Here is a 19066-nt window from a genome sequence, read left to right on the forward strand (position 1 = left end):
TTTTTCAGTAGTATTTTGCAGTTATGCGGAGAGAAAACCAGTCCTTTCCCACCATCTTCTGCTAGTTGAAGAGAACAGAGTATTTTGAGGACAGTAAAGCTCACATGGCTTACCAAGAGCCCTACTATTTACATATATAATCTATCTTGGTCTCCATGTTTCAGTGACTATTTGAATTTCTTATCAAACTAATAAAGAAAAAACCAAAAGAGAGAAAGATGCCAGCTGATAATGCTGCTGTGATAACATGTAATTGGATGCTGGCTAGCATACTTTTGGAAGAGGAATTTGATATTAAGCCAGGGAGTCTGGATATCTGGAAGGATCAGGGAAGTAGATGCCTGACTGATAAAAGCAGTTGTAGAACTGCCAGGAGGAATTGTGGCAGCTAACAGCAGCAAAGACTTCTTGCAGGATTGCTCTTCCTTAAACACTCATTAAATCGCTGTAACCTCCTATGGAAATCTCTGCTCTGTGGCTCTCTCAGTTTCTCATTGGGTGACTTTGTTTTTCTGGTGTCAGACTGGCACCAAAAGGCCACTCCAGCTGAGATCATGGCTGCTCAGCACAGCTCTGTGGAAATGTGCAGGCACCTGAATACCTGCTTCAGGTAGGATGTGCTTTTGAAAATGCAATATACTTGTTCTTTATTGTTTTTATTAATGACATGTCAACAAAGTGCCTGTGGCACTGTGTAATTAACTCAAAACATGCTTTGGGACGTTCTGATTCAAAACATTTTTGTTCCGACTTTTATTTGGAGCACGTTTTCTAACGCATATCCCACTTGCAACAAACAGGATAAACCCAGAAGGCCTGGCCTCTGCTTTGAAACCCACAGATATTATTTTTTCTATTTTACAAAACTACAGAGGCTATTTTGCTTTCAAATAAGTCAAAAGAGAGAATGACTGGCTGTCAGTTTAGGTTTTGGATTCAATTTTATAATTTAAACTTAACCTGTTGTATCTCCTTTGCCTTTGCATGAAATGTTATGCCTGGCAGTGCTAATCCCTTTATGAGGAAAGACAGCTCACAGAGATAACCTTTGGTCTACACTTTTTCTTGCACATCAGGGCACATAAAACAGATGTCTCCATCAGAGAGTTTAGTCCCTGTAAGACCCTACACCATGAGGAGTGATAAGAGCTTTTGGTTCTGGTGCCACCTTCATTCTTCCTTGAAAGCAAATTCTTTCTCTTGCTGATTTGCTGTGAATACCAACTTGGAAATACTCTTTCTTCATACTTTTTTCATCTTTTGAAAGCCAGTCAACCAAGCTCTCTCTTTAAGAGCAGTAGAATACAAGGTTGCTAGAATTTACCTGTAATGATGCCTTCTTCCTTATGTGGATATGAAAAGAATGACAGTCTCTAAGCAGAAAGAAAATGTGAAAATTGATGTGGAAAAAGAAAAGGCGTTGCACATGAGCACTTACAGAACTTTTATTACCTGGAATGCAATATACTGTGTTTGCTGCCATTTTCTACAACCAGGTGAAAACCTCTTCTTTTTGGTGTATCTTAGAGCAAACGACATTTTACAGAAGTGGGAAATGATTAATTTAACTCAGTCTGCTGCTGTGTAGAAATCCGTGTAAATTAGTGCTGATTGTATAAAGTGCAAACAGGAGCAGAGTGGAGGGACCAGGGCACAGAAATGGAGCACAGGGTCACTGCTGGATGTGGCACAGGGCCAAGGGACAGAGGAAATGTGTAGTGCCCAGGGTAAAGGAGCTTGAGTCAGAATCTCTCCTCCCAGACCCGGGTTGAACTGTTGCAGTTTTGGCCCTGGGCTATGTTCCTTCAGGATTTTTTTCCCTTCAGAGGTGGCATTGTGGAGGAGAAGGTGCTCGGTGCTGGGGCACCCAGCCCTGCTTCCTGTACCTTTCTGGGTTGCCCTCTTGTAATTTGGAATCTATGACTGTAGCTTTTCCTTCATGCAGCAGCCCGGACCGCCTTCTTTTGTGCTTACCCTGTTGGTGACAGTATTAATGGCCACAGAGTACACGCTGTGTTCGGCCTTCAGGAGGTTCAGAAACACAGGAAGGATAGGAATTACTTTGTAATGACCCAGCAAAGTGATTTGTCACAATACCTGTTTTAACAGTGAGTGCTGCTAACAATTTTCCTCTTGGTGATTGCTTGACACAGCTGATGATGAATGAACCTCCCGCTTTGTCTGATGGCATTATTAGTGATGGGAGGAGGAGGAAGGTGGTTGTGACTGCTGAGGTGGCTTTGCAAGGGTCTGGATTCCATGTTTTTCCTGAGAAAATAGACAAAAGGAAGAAACTGAGTTTCATATGTGCAGGTTTCTACTATAAAAACATGTTCTCCATAAAAATATATGTAGACATGTTGTGTGAGAAAGTAAAGAGATATGAAAGGGTTTTATTTCTGCCTGATATCAAGAGACAAGTCATTGGAAGGGAAAAATTACACCACATTTTGGGCACAAGGGTTCCATTGTTGTTGGGCACAACACAGATTTCCATTTTAATGCCCAAAATGGCATTAAAATAAAAGGACCTACCTGTGCCTTCTCCCCCCACTTTGCAGTTGCTGTGGTGTGGGTTAGGTGTGGGCATGCTGGCTCTGCTTTCATCTTCTTGAGGCAAGGGGAACATTTTTCCTGGATTGTGGTAATAGCAGAACTTCTTGTCTATTGCTGTGTTTTAAAACACGGATTTACAATGTACCGGGTTTATTTGAACTAAGATTATTATAATAAAATACTTAATGGTTTAAGTTCTAATGACACCTGTATAAGCATTTTTGACCTACATACTAGTTTTAGAGGCATGTTTCCTATGAAGAGCTGGAAATTGAGAGTGGGAATTGTATAACCTATCTGGGAAACAGTTTTAAGCAGGGTGTAGCTGGAAAATTGGATGGACAAGCCTAAGAGTATAATACAAAAATAATTTATAAATCACACTTTCAGGCTTTTTAATGGAAAATCATACAATTAATTGGAGAACTGGTTTCTAATATCCATGTCACAATCTGAGTGCAGTCTGGTTGGAGTGCTGTTGCAGATCTGCTCTCCTACAAGCTCATTAGACTTTGGTGATTTGACTTCCCCGTGGCCTTGCATGGACATAGGGATGTGCTCTTGAGATCAGTTTGCATCACCAGGCCTCCAGATGGAGAAGATATGTCTGTTTTCATGTGCGTGGGTAAACATACACCATGAAGGTTACAAGCATGGTAATGCTATTATCTAGGATATGAATACATCCTTTCATGTTTCATTATTGTCACTGTATTTATGATGATATCCAGTGCTTTTTGCTCTCTGTAGGTAACAGCCTACTAATATTTAATCTCATAGTGTTCTCCACCTGGAGTATATCCCTCGTGCGTGGGAGCGTGTGTAAAGGAGATTAGGTAACTGTTTAATATAATAATAAAAGCAATGCTTTGAAAGCTCTGCAGCAAACACGACGAGAGCTGATAGATGATAGTGGAAACAGTACCATGCTTGTTACAATATTAAATTGAGAGTACATGAGCAATATCTTGATTGCCAGATGCTCCTAACCCTCTCACCTACAATTGAAGATGCTTTGTGCAGTGCTGATAGGTATGACGAAAACAAAAGATAAACAAAAGATAAAGGGTCTACTCTCTGCACTGTTTACATAAAAACTTCAGGAGCCTAAGGCACGAGTTTATTTATAGCGGAGCAGTGTGTGGCCTGTAGGCTTTTAAGAAAAAAGGAAAATGCATCTTTTGTTGTTCTTTCCCAAGTTCAGATGAGTTGAGCCTCCTGCCCCTTTCCATGCCAGCACCAGGCTGACCCTGCTCTGCAGAGCTTGCTCTTTGCTTTGCTGCAACCCCAGCACAACTGGATGGAGGAAACATGAGAGCTCACAGCACCGTGGTGGCACTGTTAAAAGTTCTGTCAGTGAGTGCAAATCCACAGCTGGAGCTTGGAGGAAAACACATGCCAGAGCTGAGTGCATAGCATTACACTGCACTTCAGAAAAAAAGGCATTTTAGGCTTTTAAGGAATTTTGCTTGCCAGAGTAGTATCTTGTGAGTCACCATGTATACCTTGAGAAATGATATGTCTCTGCTGAAGAATCTGTGGGGTTTACACTTTCTACATTTGCAGGGATGCTTGGATGTTTGTGTTCTGCCTGTTTATTTCTGTTTATCTGTATCTGTTACAGTTCTGAAACATTTTCCTTCTCTTTTGATTCTGTGTTTGCTGTTTTCCAGTAGACATGTACTGCATATTGCAACTCAGCCAAAAGGGTTTTTTACACCAGAAATTTCTAGTGCAATCCTAGGGATGGAGTGCAGATTGAAAATATTTATTTTCTATTGTTAAATTAAGAGTCATCTCCTTTTGCTATGTCAGACATGCTTCATTGTTATCAACATCACTGCATAGGATTAACGCAGCCTTCACTTATACAGAATAATATTTAATATTTGTGAGTTTTGGAGCTTTAGTGATTGGCCACTTCAGTGCAGTACCTCCGAAAGTTGATGATAAATCCTTTGCATTTAAACCGGAGTTTATAATCTCTGAGGATGAAAGTAAGAAAACCCCTGTTTTATACATAAATGTGTTTGTATTGATACATGATATCCACCAACACTTAGAGGTTGTGATTTCCACTCCATTATTAGGTTTCTTTCCCACCTTAGAATTCATAAATAGCCATTGTAAAACAGGAAAAGGTGTGGCCAGACTACGTGTTATATGTCAGTTGTGGTTCCTGTCTTCAAGTTTCCATCTTCAAGATGACTGTATGTTTACACTTTAAAAACACAATGCTTTAGAGTGTGTTTGGGGATATAGCATGTTTTATACAAGGGCTGGAGAGAAAGATGTACCTGTGCAACCATTTTATCAGAGGACTGGTAATGATACTGTATTTCAAAACCAAAAAACCTGGTAAGGAGAGGAAATTTTTAGAGGAAATTTTTCTTCTGGTGTTTGTGGAAGGGTCTGTTTTGTTCCCTGTTTAATCAGTGGAGACGGCTCTGTTGTAGGTAGCGCAAAAGGACTGCCCATCCTTAAAATTTCTGTGTTCTTCTCTACTGACACCTACTTTTATTCTGAGTGGTTTACAATGGGACAAGAAATGGAGTTTAATCCTTGAAGTCCTGCTCCACTGTGGTGCCATGTTCTGATGTGTACTGACTTGAAGGGACAGTGGGATGTTTCAGTTCAGTGAGGTGCATTGTTTCCTGCTCAGCCCAAACCCAGCAATGCATTGTTTAGATTTTGTGTCAGGGGGTGAGTATATATGTGCAGATGGATAAACTTTGTAAAACCTAAACTTTGTAAAACCTAAGCTTTGCACGATAGCTATCTAAACTCAGGAAGTTAACAGGGAACATAAGGTCAAGGACCTCACCAAAATACTGGCGTGATGGTGATGATACAGAATAGCTTCATACCACATATGGTGTGTGGCCACACATAAATGAGAAGGGAAAGGGATCCTTCTGCATATCCTTGTTATCCTAGCCATGATGAGTCTCACTGGGTTTGGTTAGCATGGAGTTTGAGTTCCTGATTACCAAAAGTAGGAGGAAAAAAAAGAGGTGGATGTTCTCAATGCTGTTTTTTCTCTCTGATTGAATGGTACTTTCTTCAAGTAATCTTTGCCAAGTTACTTGTGGGTTTTAATCCTTGTCTCAAGGGTACGTAGAATACAAAAGATTGCACAAATCTTCATTTTTCATCTGCCAAACCTAATAACTACAGCAGAATGCTTACACATAGTTAATTATTGCATGAACTGCCATAAAAGAGAGAGGAAAGGGGGATAAAAAGGTATGTTAACCCCTGCTGGCCCTTCTGCCTTTCTTAGGCAGATCTGTTGTTGGGGGGGGACTTGAGCAGTTTACAAAACCAAAAAATTACAAAGCGGAGCAGGGGTTTTTCTCCAGACTCATGCCTCTCTTAGGAAAATACCTCTCATATAAAGCGGAAACAGAGGATGACAGGGGATGGAGAGGCAGTGAGTCAGTATCCAGAGTTGTACTACTGTGGCCAGAAATACAAAAAGAGTCCCGGCTGAGAAGGGTAACTTGCAACTGCTAGGAAGAGGGATTTAGAAGGATCATGTGAAAGGAAGAATTGCCGCCTTCATGGCAGGAAATGGCAGGAGCACGCACCGGGACCTTGGCAGGGGAAGGTCAGTGTGCAGGCTGCTTCCAGGAGGCCCAGAGGAGGTGGCTGAATGGTGTGGACGTCAGGCAGCACGTGGGAAATAAATAATGGAGATTTGAGCTTGGTTCAGGAATGAAAAGGCTTATTTCAGGCACTGAGTAGGGATGTCAGAGTGCAAAGTAAGTCTTCATGTCTAGTTGGTCACACCTTGTTTTGTTCTTGCCTAGAGACAAATGCAGGCAGTAGGTGGGTAACCGCTGATGTGTGTATGAGTCATGTAAAACTGAACCATCAAGGTATTGCCACAGATGCTTTGAATGGGTAATTGGTAGCAGAGGGCTGGTTAGCTGAAACAAACTGGGGATGGGAGTGCAATTTACTGTTTTCCTAGAGACAGTCTGATGGCCTCTTTTCCTTTTCCCATACACCTCCTTCTGAACCAGCCCTTGCACCTCTCAAGCTTTGAAGAAATCACCATATCTGAAAAGACGTGATTTTCCTTTTCCTTTGAAGGAGTCATAGACAGCAAAATCTTAGTTTTCTTTCAAATCCTAATTCTCTGTGAATGAAGGAGCTTATTTACTATGCATCCTTTGTTTTGAAACTGATAATGATGCAGACTGTGAAGTGATGTAACATCTTGGTCAGAGAGCACCCTGCTGGTTTTGTGTTGCTTCAGATGCAGCCTGGTACAGAGGTTGTCCTACTATTCTTGCAGGGTTTATGGGGTGGTGTTCACTGAGACTGCAGTCACTTTTTTCATCTGAGAAACAGAGTCTGTGAGGAAACTCCTTCCATCTGAGACTTTCTTTTCATGTTACTGTCACTTTTACAATTAGGTGAGATGTTTTTCTTCGGCATGACAACTGCCCTGACAAATGGTTAGTTAGCAGCGTGTTCTCCTTTTGATGTTCATATCACTATGCATAAAGAAGTTGCCCAAGTGAGGGCTTAGCTTGCCATCCAAGTCCAAGTGTCTTGATCTGCAGCTGTTTTCTGTTAGCCTGTAGTTCAGGGCCTTGGGTCAGTGAGAATCAGCTATCAGGTTCTGTAGAGACACAGGTTTTTTGTGAGCCTCATTAACACTGGAGTTCTGCCAGCTTCTGCTTTTTATGACCTCTTTAGCCATATGGGGCTTTTCAAACTGTTTTGTGCCTCAGTTTGAGGTGCATGTCTGTGATGTGCAACACCTGAGCAATTAATGCAATCTCCAGTTCATAAGCAACATAGAATCACAGAATATTGAAGTTGGAAGGGACCCATAAGGATTATTTAGTCCAGCTTCCTGTTCCTCACAGGCTACCTAAAACTGAACCATAAGACTAAAAGCATTGTCGGATGCTCCTTGAACTCTGACGGACTTTTTGCTGTGACCAATTCCATGCAGAACCTGTTTCAGTGAAGAACCTTTGACCACAATCTCATTGAAGAACATTTTCCTAATGTCCCATCTGAGCTTCCACTGATGTAGCTTCATTCCATGTCCTCATGTCTCTCATCAGTGGGCAGAGCCACTGGACTGACAGCAGCCACAGGATTAAGCACTTCCTTGAAAGAAGCACATGACATCTTTCATGTCCCCCCTTCAGAAAAATGTGGGCTTGAAATACCTGGGATTTATGGCAACCACACAGTTATTCAAGCCAAGACTCTGTAGGATGTGCTCTGTAGATAGGCAGAAATATTCCTCTTTTATTCGTGTAAGAGGCCTATTTAGCCTAATTAGGAAGTGCTTTGGCAATGATGAAGCAGTGTGAGCATACAGGAACACAAAAAGCCCTTCCTCATTGTACACAGATAAAGGGAAATGAGTAAATAAAATACGGAATCCCAGAGTGGAAAGGATTATAAGCTGGCAAGTGAGAGAGTTCTTATTGCTAGGTTGATATCCCTAATTGATATAAACATGAAGCCCTGTGCAATCTGTGGTACTTAAAAGATACGCATCTAAATAATATTTAAATAGATTCCTCATTTTTAAGACCCACTGGAGTGTAATTGTATTCAACTTAATTAAATGAACTGAAACCCCTTGGTAACTGTGCTTTACTGTTCCTAAATAAAACACTCTCCAAAGAGACTTGAGGAAGCTTAGTTAAGACGATAAAAAACTTGAGCCCATCACCATGAAGTTTTACATGAGCAGTATTATATTTAGTTTATCTGTATGCTACCTACAGTGGTTGAGACTGTGTTAACAGTGCCATACCGCTGTTAAGACTCAAAATCTGAGGCTGCACTGAAGTGCTTCAGGGCAGAGTCAGCCTTTCTGGTTTCAGATTTGTATGAGTGTGGGGTGTCTATTTAAGCTAGTTTATTAATTCTACCCCTCTGTGCCAGCACAGAGCACGTGCTCCCTGCAGGAGTGGGGGTTTGCAGGGATAGCACAGGCAGGCGGGATGGGCGGCATTGGTGAAGGGGAGCCTGGGCACAGCTTCCTTACGGGAGCTACAGGAAACCATTTCTTGTGCTGCTGAGACTACAGGGGGAAACGTGGATTGCTGCCATGCTCAATTACAGTTGTTTCCTTTCCTGGTAAAAGACGTCCTCTCAGGAAGCGGTAGGAGTGAAGGCGAGGTTAGTCCCTGCTTATGTGGAAGTGTTGGGTGTATCCTCTAGGCTGCAAGCTGCTGAATTTCCAGCAGGAAAAAAATCAGAAAAATATCAGACTTTGGGAAAGCAGTTTAAACATCAGCATTCTGGCTTTCCATGGCTGGCAGCTGGGCTGCCCTCTGCATTTGCAACAGTAAATCAAGGGCAGCGTTTCTGGGGCACACAGGGCCCTGTGCTGCTGGGCGCCTCAGCCAGGATTGCTGATTTCCATACCTACTCCCAAAAAAGAGGAGCAATCCTGTCATGCCTTGGGGCGTGCACAGCAGTGTTTTCTCATGCTTCGTAAAAACAGTTAGAAGTGAAGGCAGATACTCCTTAGCCCTTTCTGAAATCTTAACTTGGATAGCAGGGAGAGCACCTTCCTCTTGGAAGTCGGCATTCAAAATGGCACAAGTGGGAGTAAGTGATTGTGCTTGCTGTCACACCCAGCTTCCTGAGAGCAGCATTTGGAAGCGCTGGGATGCTCACTGCCGAGCCGGGCGATGCAAGGCGCAGTGCTGCCCCGCAGCTCTGGCCGTGTAAGTGCAGATGAGGTAATGGGCTCATCAGCCATGAGAAACTGGGGTGACTGCATCCCTGCTGGGCTTTCCCAGTGCTGCAGAGTGAGAGAGGACTGTGCTATCTCCTCTACCCTTCAGTAGCTGTGGCTGGGGGGAAGGTCCCACGTAGGATTTACCTGCTGGGGTGGTAAGAAATGAGGGAAGGCATGGAGGGTTCTCCTTTACTGGTGCATCTCCAAAGCCAGTGCTGCTGGGTTTCGGTGGGCTGGGGGAAACTGCTGTCCATAGGGACCTGCCAGGATCCTGGGCCTGGCTCTCAGTGTAAAGCAGCAAGGAGTGCACACTGCTCTAGTACACTAAAGAGGGGAACAGAGAAAGAAGAATGAGAAGTTTCTTTTTGAGTGAACTTTCATTTTTCTGGAAAAGGTATGTCCTCCTCCTGCCTCCCCCAATCCAGGGGAAAAGCGCAGCACAGTTCAATTTAGGGGCAGTCATTCTCTCCTGCCTTGACACTTGGAAAAGTAGTTTTGTTAGTAAACAAGCACATAACCATTACCAAAGTTTGCTTTCTCTCAGCAACTTTAACACCTTGGGGAAATACTGTAAACAAGACTTACTGAGCTTCCACACTTGTCCTGAGATGCTGGTGACTACTCAGTTTGTTTTGCCTTTGAATATCCAAATATTTTTCTTTACATATTATCTGTTTAGATTTTTTCAGACTACTCCTTTAATGATTACTCACACCTCAGTTATGTAGTCCCATATATCACAGAAGATTTGGTTTTGTCATACAGTAGTACTACTAAATATAAGGAAAAGAGCTTGAATGAGGGAGACCTCCTTCACTATTGCAGCTGATATGGCTAATTCCCTGAAATATTTATTTCATCATCTAGTTGAGATGTTTGCCTTTTGCATGTCTATTTCATTAGACCCTAACTTATCTGAGACATGAAGCCACCCCCGTAATATATGCTAAATCTTCCAAATCTGAAACAAGAAATTCACCTCCATCTCCTTAATGGTGCTTTTATCAGATATATGTACATTTCTTAACCCTCACCATTCTTTTGTTTATCATTTGTTTCTGCTCCAAGTCTCAGGCTAGAGATCACTGCAGCTGGCATACATGAAGAGACAATTTTTCAGGCAATTTGAGAAAAAGTCTCAGCATAGTGTGCAAAAGGAGGAGGCAGTGAGAGCGAGGGAGATGAAACTAATGAGAGGTGATGTCAGGTGCAGTTATTACATGGCTTACGGAGTTAACTTGTTCTGCTTTACAAGGTGACAGTGGCCACTTGTAGCTGACTGCTGACCAGTCTGGTGGATGGTGGTGGCCTTTTAGATATCAGACAAGGGGTTTGAGTTACATTTTGAGCTTAGTGCAGAGCACCTCAGGGAAAGGAGGATAGAAGACAGTACTCTGTTATTAGGGAAGCTGGACATTAAGGGTGCTTTGAACAAACTTTCACGAATCAAATTTGCATATGTTCTTGTCTGTCAAGACCTGGCTCCACTTGTGATAAATACCAACTTTTTAAGTATGTCAGAATGTGTATTTGCATTGAGGCAACTTTTTTGTTAGCATATATATATTTTTATTTTTTCCATAGAGGACTTCCTTGGTTGCAAGCCACAGAGAGGGATCCCAGTAGTGTGCTTTAAATTTATTTTAATTTACAGAGGGAAAAGCAGAAATCACATTCACAACCTTTTTTCCAGAAATGCTTTGATATACGTTCTTGACAAAGACTTCGGGACTTTACAGTAAAAAGAGGAGAGAAAAAGACTATGGTGCTACTGATGAATGAACCACTTTATTTGCAGAACTTTGAAAAGAATAAGAGTGTTTTTTGATGTAAAGATAGGGCAAAATTATATATATGAAAAAAACTTACATAACTGTGGTTTAATATGAAATTTTTGTGCTTTGAACTCAGTGGGTTGTATCAGTTATTTCAGGCAACTGCTGCGAAATCTTTGATATCAAAGTATACCATTGTGCTTTCTGCTTATTGTGCAAAATCTATAACCATTTTAACCATGCTGCCGGAGCTTGACACAGTAGTATCACATCTATTTTTGTAACTCTGTCTGTAAAGCCACATAGTTTAATGACTCTACCCTCAGATGCCATAAAAATTAATGGAAAGTCTATTGAATCAGTCTGGTCTATAGGTTCATTTTGTTCTCACAGTGTCTGCCTATAGAGAGGTCAAGGGAACCACGACAACTTTTCAGCATCCTCAAAAATAGCTGCTCTCAATATAAAAATGTCATGACTTGCACACTGAGTATTTTATGCCTTCTTCTGAATATCAGGGCAAGTGCTGGCTGCCTGGCCTTGCACTTCTGTCTCATTCGCATTTCTGACCCTGCTGACTGTCAAGACAGGCTTTGAACCTGTCATTGCATGGATAGTGGAATTGTTAACTCTACTGAATGGAAGATTGTCCTTGCTGAGCCCTAGGAATAGAAGGGAATATTTCTCTAGCAGCTCGTTGGGTTCATTTCTAATCCAAGCATTTTGAAGCTGTGCCAGAAGGCAAAACATCAGCCCTAGCAGAAATACACTGGTAGCAAGGGACAGGTAACAGGGTGAGAAATGTGTAACAGATAGAATTATAATTGAGTTCTGCAGGTTTTCCTACAGATGCCTGTCCTCACTCTGTGTTACTGTACTAAACTGAGACACAAGCTCTAGCCAGAGAGGTGGATGCAGGTTTAACTCTTCTGTTCGGAAAATGTTTGGATCTGATTTCAGTCCGCCTCCTTAGAAAGAACTGTGAAGGAACCTGGAATACAGTGTCTCAGGCTAATCAACTGTAGCCTGAATTCAGGTATTAGTTTATTTCAGAATGCAAGGTCCCTTAGGGAAGGATGCAGAGTTTCTCAAGCTTTTATGATTAGTAAAAATATCTAAAAAGGGGCAGCATCTTAGTGAAAGTTGTCCCATGAAAATCTGATCACTCCTTGCTTTCTAGCTAAGCTTTAAACAGCTCACAGGATGTGTGCTGTGTAGATGAAGTCCTGTCAAAAATAGGGTGTTTATGAGGCACAAATATGTTTTCCTGCAGTAGATGATCTCATTTCACTGCTTTTTTGTCCCTCTTCCCTCTTACCCGTCACCCCTCCCCAAACAAGCCTGTTTGTTCTGGCCCACGTTCTGGCTTTCATTTGTGTACTTCTTAGAGCTATCCAAACCAAAGGTATTATTGAAATGCAAGGTCATGTTCCACAAATTTTTAGTAGGCGTCCCAGTTAAAATCTGACTGCCAGAAATAAGCTGCTAATGTTTAAAGTTACTCTCCACACAGTAGTCCTGTGTTTCAGGCATGGAAATAGATTTTTCTCATCTTAGCCTGTGAAGGTCAAAAAATGTGCCTTTGCCAGGGCATGATGGCTGTGTGTTGTGAAAGAGCACCTTCCCTTTGCCAGTGCCATTTCCACGTTCATTTATACTTTAATAGGAAAAAAGTCAGGTTGTCTTCCCTCAGTTTCTGACCTATTCCTAAAATCCGAGATTATGCATGTGCTGTGGCCATAGCTGCAGTGGCTTTTAAGTTTTGAGCTCATATAGTTGCCTTGTGTGCTGTAACCTGCATTGCCATGTGCAGATGGAGACCCATCTGTCTTGCACAACAAACATCTTTTTACATTTCTGAGATTCATACAGATATGCAAGCACATATATCCAGTAATCAAGACCTGTTTCCTGACATTCCTAATATCTGCCAGAATAGGAGGAGGAATATGCAGCTTTGCAACACATTTTTCAGATTCTGAGACAGAAAAGTGCAGAGTAAAATAGTTGTACTTTGGAGGATTTTTCTAAAAATCTTATTCTGCATAGAAATTTATGCAGAAAGTATGCATGCTCTGCTAGTGCCTCATATTTAGGTACACATGCATGTTCATAAATGTTTTTGTTTCTTAGCAAAGTCTGTTATTCCTCCTTATATATTAGTGTTTTTATTATACTATTAAAATATGAATGTATTTTTGCTTAATTTTACAGCCAGCAGAGCTCTCTAGCAAAACGTTTTTCTCTTTTACACGTTCAGATGTCAAATACAAAGGATTCTGCCAAGGCGTTAAACTAACTGATGTGCAGTGACCGATAAACTCTAACTTTATAATAAGTGCCAAGTCATTCCAACTTTTCTTTGTAGTCACTCCATTAACAGGAATCCCAATGGATTCCTTTGGTATTCACATGCATATCAGAACTAATTCTCTGGGAATTTTAGGGCAATTCATCATTTTGCTGTGTGTTTTATGATGCCAAAAAATGTTGCATGCATACATTATTAAATGGAAAATTAGGAACACACTTCACAACTGAAAATAGAAATCTGAGATAACTTCTGTTTTCATTAGACTATTAAATCTTCATTTTACATTTAAGCCCTTATAAATAATGGGTTGTGTGCTTTCCTGGGTATCAAACTATTTTGTGGAAGGGCCTGTGCAGCAGTGAAGACTTAGGGGAAACTTTTTTACCAATCAAGTGTTTCTAGAATGGTTTTCCTGCTTGATATTTATATTGCTCACGATTATTTTTTCTACCAGAGAAGATCTGTGGGATTATATAGTGGGAATATTGCAGTTTGCATGGTAGTAAATACAATGGGTGTAAAACACTCTTCATGGTAGTGCTTTATTTAACTGTTAAATTTGTAACAAAATGAGAGAGTTTATTATGAGGTTTTTCTTTTTAAATGTTACTGACAGTTCAGAGCATTTCAGAGGCTTCTCAATTACAGATGTTTCAGTAAGAACAAATTTGAAAGCTATTTATTTTTTCATTGCTCACATAAGCTGTCTCAAATATGCAACCCATCTATATCAAAATGGGACATAGTGGTACATGATTGAAGGCTTATTATAAATTACATTGGCTTATTATTTTTTGTATCAAATAACTGAATGCTTTTTCCTACCTGTGAAACTAAAATGGCACTCCACATTTGTCTAAACCTATGAAAATGACTACAGGGTCTTACTCTTTGTGCATCAGAGTGAAATATTTTTAAAATATTGTCAGTTATACTTTTAGTCTTCTATTTTATTAATAATTCTGGAGATTTTCTAAACTTTTCAGACTATTCTTTTGACTCTTTTTGTAAGGCAATGCATGACTTATCAAGCTGGAGCTAATGTTTTGCATATGAATATTTTTTTGATACTTAAAACCAAAATAGAATTGCAAAGCACCCTGCTGGTGATTTTGTGTGAGACAGTGTAGAACTACTTGGAGACATTGGAGGGTCAATTTAAAGAACAGACAAAATGTCATGGTTCTTCAGATGAGTAATACCTGTGGTTTCATGATATCTAAAGTAGGTCTTGGCCATTATTTGTGCAGTAAAAAATGAAGCATCTTCACTTTTCTAAGTTTTGCCATGTTTTTAGTAGTGCTTGAAGAATAAAGGAGGATGATGGAGGTAACTCTATGTAGGGATCACATTTGAGCTCATATAAATTGGATATACAATCCTTTGTTAAGTTATGACATTTACTTGCATGAAACATGAGCGGATGCTGTGGGTTGTGAGATGCTTCTGTCTTTGGCTTGGGTTGATTTATGTGTCTGTATTTCTTTTGACAAAACAAATGCTCTCTGCATTGCCTGCGTGCATAAACTCATAAAAGCAACTTGCAGCTCTTGGCCACAGACACGGATCCTTCGATTGGCATTTGCCACTGCACCTTTCTGGCAGGTTGAGGTGAAAATGCAAATGCTTGTGGTTTTGTTCTAAGTTTGAGGCTATGGGGCTTCAAATCCCAAAGCTATCCACATCTGGTGAGGAGGGTACACACAGCCTTTGTGGAATGGCAACTGCATAAAGGTGTAGCTGCCCTCGGTGTGGTAACCCAGCAAAAGCATGTGGCAGGGCTGTAACGAGCATGTGTGTCAGCTGTCTGTTCCCCTCTCCAAGATCACAAGGGATGTTTTCTGTTCCTTCGTCTTTTTCTAGATATAAAGCTTGTTCTCATTTGAGCATAGCCCCCTGATAGAAGCCCCGAGCACTGGCAGCAATCCCTGCTGTCAGTCAGGCAGGCAGAGCCTGCAGCTCTGCCCCTCCGGCCGCGGCGGCACTGGTGGACTGGGTCACTTGTGAATACGCCTTTCTGTGCAGCCGCGTGCTCGCTGGCCGTGGGGCCACCCACATTCTGCGGGCTTTAATTGGGGTGCTGCAATCGAGCTAATTTTGTTCTAGGGACAGTCAGAAGCCTTCAGCCTTGTGGAGGCTACCTTCAAAAATAGCACAGTGAACTGCACGCCAGCACGAGCGAAAAAGGAGCACTTGTTCAGCTGTGTTTGATCCACTGGCAGTGCCATTGCTATCCTGCAAATGCTCCCTGGCCACGTGTCTGAGGAGGTGTGGGGAGGAACACTGCAGCAGCCTGCTGAGGTCCTCAGCTCTGTCTGGCTCTTATCTGGCTCTCGACTAAGATAAAATTCATGTGATCTCTTTGGATTTGGAGTATTTTAGGCAATTTCAAAGGCATGAATTACTTTTGAAAATTATGCGTAGTTTGGAGCACGTTAACTTTATGGAGTGTATGGTTTCCAGAATTGTGAGAGGAGATGGACTGATAGGCAGTTTTTATATTGTTCTAGTAAAATGATTCTTCCCTGTGTTGCTCTTCTATCAGGACTGTTTCCACCTTCCATATTCCTAACTGGCAAAGGTTATCAAGGAGTTAACAGACCTTGGCTGGGGAAAATTCTCCAAAGTGGGAATTTTTGATAACCCTTAGAGAGGGATGTTTGTCATGATTGAGTGGCTGGGATTCAAGATGTCACATCGTCTCTTTGGAAGTCGTACAGGTTCTCTTACTGCCTACAGAAGTGAGCAAATGAAGATTAAGTTTTGGGGTTGCTTTTTCTGTTTTCGCCCAAGAGTGCAGCCCTGGTTATTCTTACTGAGTGCTTAAACACTGAAAGCAGCATGTAGTCCATGTGGGACCAGAAAGCACACCCTCAGCCACCAGAGGAGTGTCCAGTGGCACGGGGAAATTTGTGGAGCTGCTACAGACAATAAGTCCGAGTTTCTTCCCCAGCTCGTTGGGAAGTGATGGATGTCAAGGAGGTGGTTCGAGGGAGAGAGAGGCTTCCACTGTGAGCAGTGGGCACTGTGGCTCCTGTAGAAAGGCAGGGTAGCCCTGTTGTGTTCTCAGAGGTGCTGGCTTTTTCCCCATGTAAACTATACATTTGTTTAGCAGCGCAGGAAGCTGTCCAAAGCTCTGGAAAATCTGAAGTCCCCAAAAGTGTATTTCTATAAGGACCCCAATCTTTTAATGCTTGAAACACCTCCTGTGTGAGATATTTGTCAGGTTGAGAGATAGGAACTAGAATAAAAACATGCATAAGTGTGGGTGTAGGGCAGAAAGTGTAGGCATATATTTAGTGTAGTAATTTTGCTTCTGCTGCTCCAACAAGTGACATGTAAATTGTTTTCCACCTGAACACAGTAGTGTTGAGAAAATGCAAGCTGTTCTAAATTTTGCGGAATGGGAGCTCTGCAGAAGTTTCTGGGGAATCTCCAAGAGTTTCGGGAGATAACTCTTCTGCCTGTGGAATTGCACTTTAAAAGACTAGAAATGAGTTTTGACAGAGTCTGAGTTTTAATAGGCTTTCACTTCAATTTAAACTGGAATGTTTTTTCCAGTTCTCTGGAAGTGTTACTTCATTAGAGCAAACCCACCTCTTCAGCATAGTCCAGAACCCTGAGAGTGGGACCACATGCTTATTTCCAAGTAACAACAGCTTCAGTAAGGTGTGGTTACTAATTAAGAGTTCCTCCTAGCTCCTATGCTATAACTCAACTTTGCAATTTATTTATTTTAATTTATATTATTAGCATAATTATTTTTTACATTATTTCTCTATTGCTTAGCTTTTTCTTAATAATCAAAACATAATTTTATAGGTGTGCATCCATTAATAGCAGCAATGAAATAATAGTCTGCAATGTATTCTTGTGCTTCTCTCAGGATAGGCACAGAGAGCAGATTGTTACCTTCTAAAGAATGCACACAGTAACATACATGCTCTTTCCTAAGTTAGACAAATAGGGACACAAGGTTATTCCATCCCATCTTCTGGACCTGTCTTATGTGTGTGCATTTGTACTTGCCCATCCCCTCACTTCACAGGTGCAGCATACATATCTGATGTTTAGAAAGGTTTCTCATGGCAATTTTTATTGTTTTGATCTTATTTTCTTCTTTCATCATTTTTAAAGTATGAATTTGGACTGTAATTAACAGATTATTAAAATTACATTTCTGGCTATAGTCATTTTATTAGCAGTGTAGCAATCCTGCCCGGCAAAGCAGACATTTGGGACTCAGCAAACCATGTTGCCAACTCCAGTACATCTTAAAAGACCGACTTGCAGAGTGTCTTTGTGGGTGTCACTGTTTGCAGTCTGGCTGATTTGGTGTAAGAAATGTGATAGTTTTAGTTGCAGTTAGTCACTGTCACAGAGCAGGGCTACTCTCTGTAAGGTCAGTGAAATGAGTGTGAGGACTGGCTCTTGGGGGAGCGAGCTTCTGCTTGGGAGAACCAGGTGCCATATGAGGATATGCTGGTGGGAGGGAATTGAGGCAGACAGTGCCTGAGGATGTGTTGTCCCGCTGCCCCTGCGCTGTTGTCCCTGCCTTCTTTCTCTCTGTAGGAGTTGAAGTCCCACCTGATTGTGAGGAGCTGTTCTGGTACTGCAGTTCCCAATTGTTCTTGCTGTTAGCGTGCTCTCGGATAGGGATGGAGAGCATGACCTGAGCACGATGTGCTGTGGGGAGGGGGTTTCCTTCATAGTTGTGGTGCTACCTTTAAATTAGAATTTTAAAACTGATTAACCTGTTTTCTTTGTCCTCCCTGTAGGACGGGTCACTGGGAAATATTGATGATCTGGCACAGCAGTATGCAGACTACTATAACACCTGCTTCACGGATGTGTGTGAGAGGATGGAGGAGCTGCGCAAGAGAAGGGTTTCCCAAGACCTTGATTTGGTATGTAAAAAAGTTACAACTTCATTAACAAATAATTGCAATTCATGCTTCAGATGAAGAATCAATATTACAGCTTGAGGAATTCTACCCAGGGAAATAACTGTACGTGGCTGTGTTCACGCATGCAAACGCTTCAGCCAAGTCAATTAAACACTTGGAATTAGCCAGATTAGGCTTTTTCTAGGTAATTTTTATGATTCATTAAGCCTTGGAGTCTGCATTTCTTATTTCTCCTTTAATTAGAGCACTTCCTGCATACATTTGGTTGCAATCTTCAACTCTCAGAGGCAAAATACTGTCTGATGAAAGCATCCTTTCCTTGCTGCAAGATGCTCCCAGTGTGAGCACAATGAAACTGTGCAGGTTTTCAGTTGCACTGTACAAACTGTAAAGAGCTGCTTCTCAAAAGTGCAGGGTGCAAATGCTGATTCCAGGCTCCCAAGTGTAGGCAGTTCTGTGAACTCCTTACCAATATTTAAGCATTACAGAACCTGTGGCAGGTGATACAGGGTCACAGAGCCTTTCAGGATGGAAGGGACGTCAGGAGGTCCCTAATCCAGCATTCAGCTCAGAGCAGTGTCAACACTGAATTTAAACCAGGTTGCTCAGGGCTTTATCTGATTGAGTTTGAGGACCTCCAGGGATGCAGATATTGCACCCTCTCTGAGAAACTTGTTAATACTGCTTTGCTGTCTTTGTAGCAAACTTCTATTTTTAAATAATATTCTGTGAGATCCTCCCCATGGCAATTTATATCTGTTATCATGCCACACACCTTTTTGAT

The 19066-nt window shown here is 41.6% G+C and overlaps 1 protein-coding gene across 3 annotated transcripts in view; it reads left to right on the forward strand.

The window, feature by feature from the left end:
• Positions 1-19066, forward strand: part of SASH1 (SAM and SH3 domain containing 1) — a 527201-nt gene that overhangs the window by 412529 nt on the left and 95606 nt on the right. For all 3 annotated transcript variants that reach the window (XM_063390359.1, XM_063390360.1, XM_063390361.1), the window contains exon 2: positions 18154-18282. In XM_063390359.1, coding sequence (XP_063246429.1) covers positions 18154-18282 — 129 coding nt within the window. The remainder of the gene's footprint in view (positions 1-18153; positions 18283-19066) is intronic.

This window comes from Prinia subflava, chromosome 2, assembly GCF_021018805.1.
Source record: "Prinia subflava isolate CZ2003 ecotype Zambia chromosome 2, Cam_Psub_1.2, whole genome shotgun sequence".
Taxonomy (NCBI): Eukaryota; Metazoa; Chordata; class Aves; order Passeriformes; family Cisticolidae; genus Prinia; species Prinia subflava.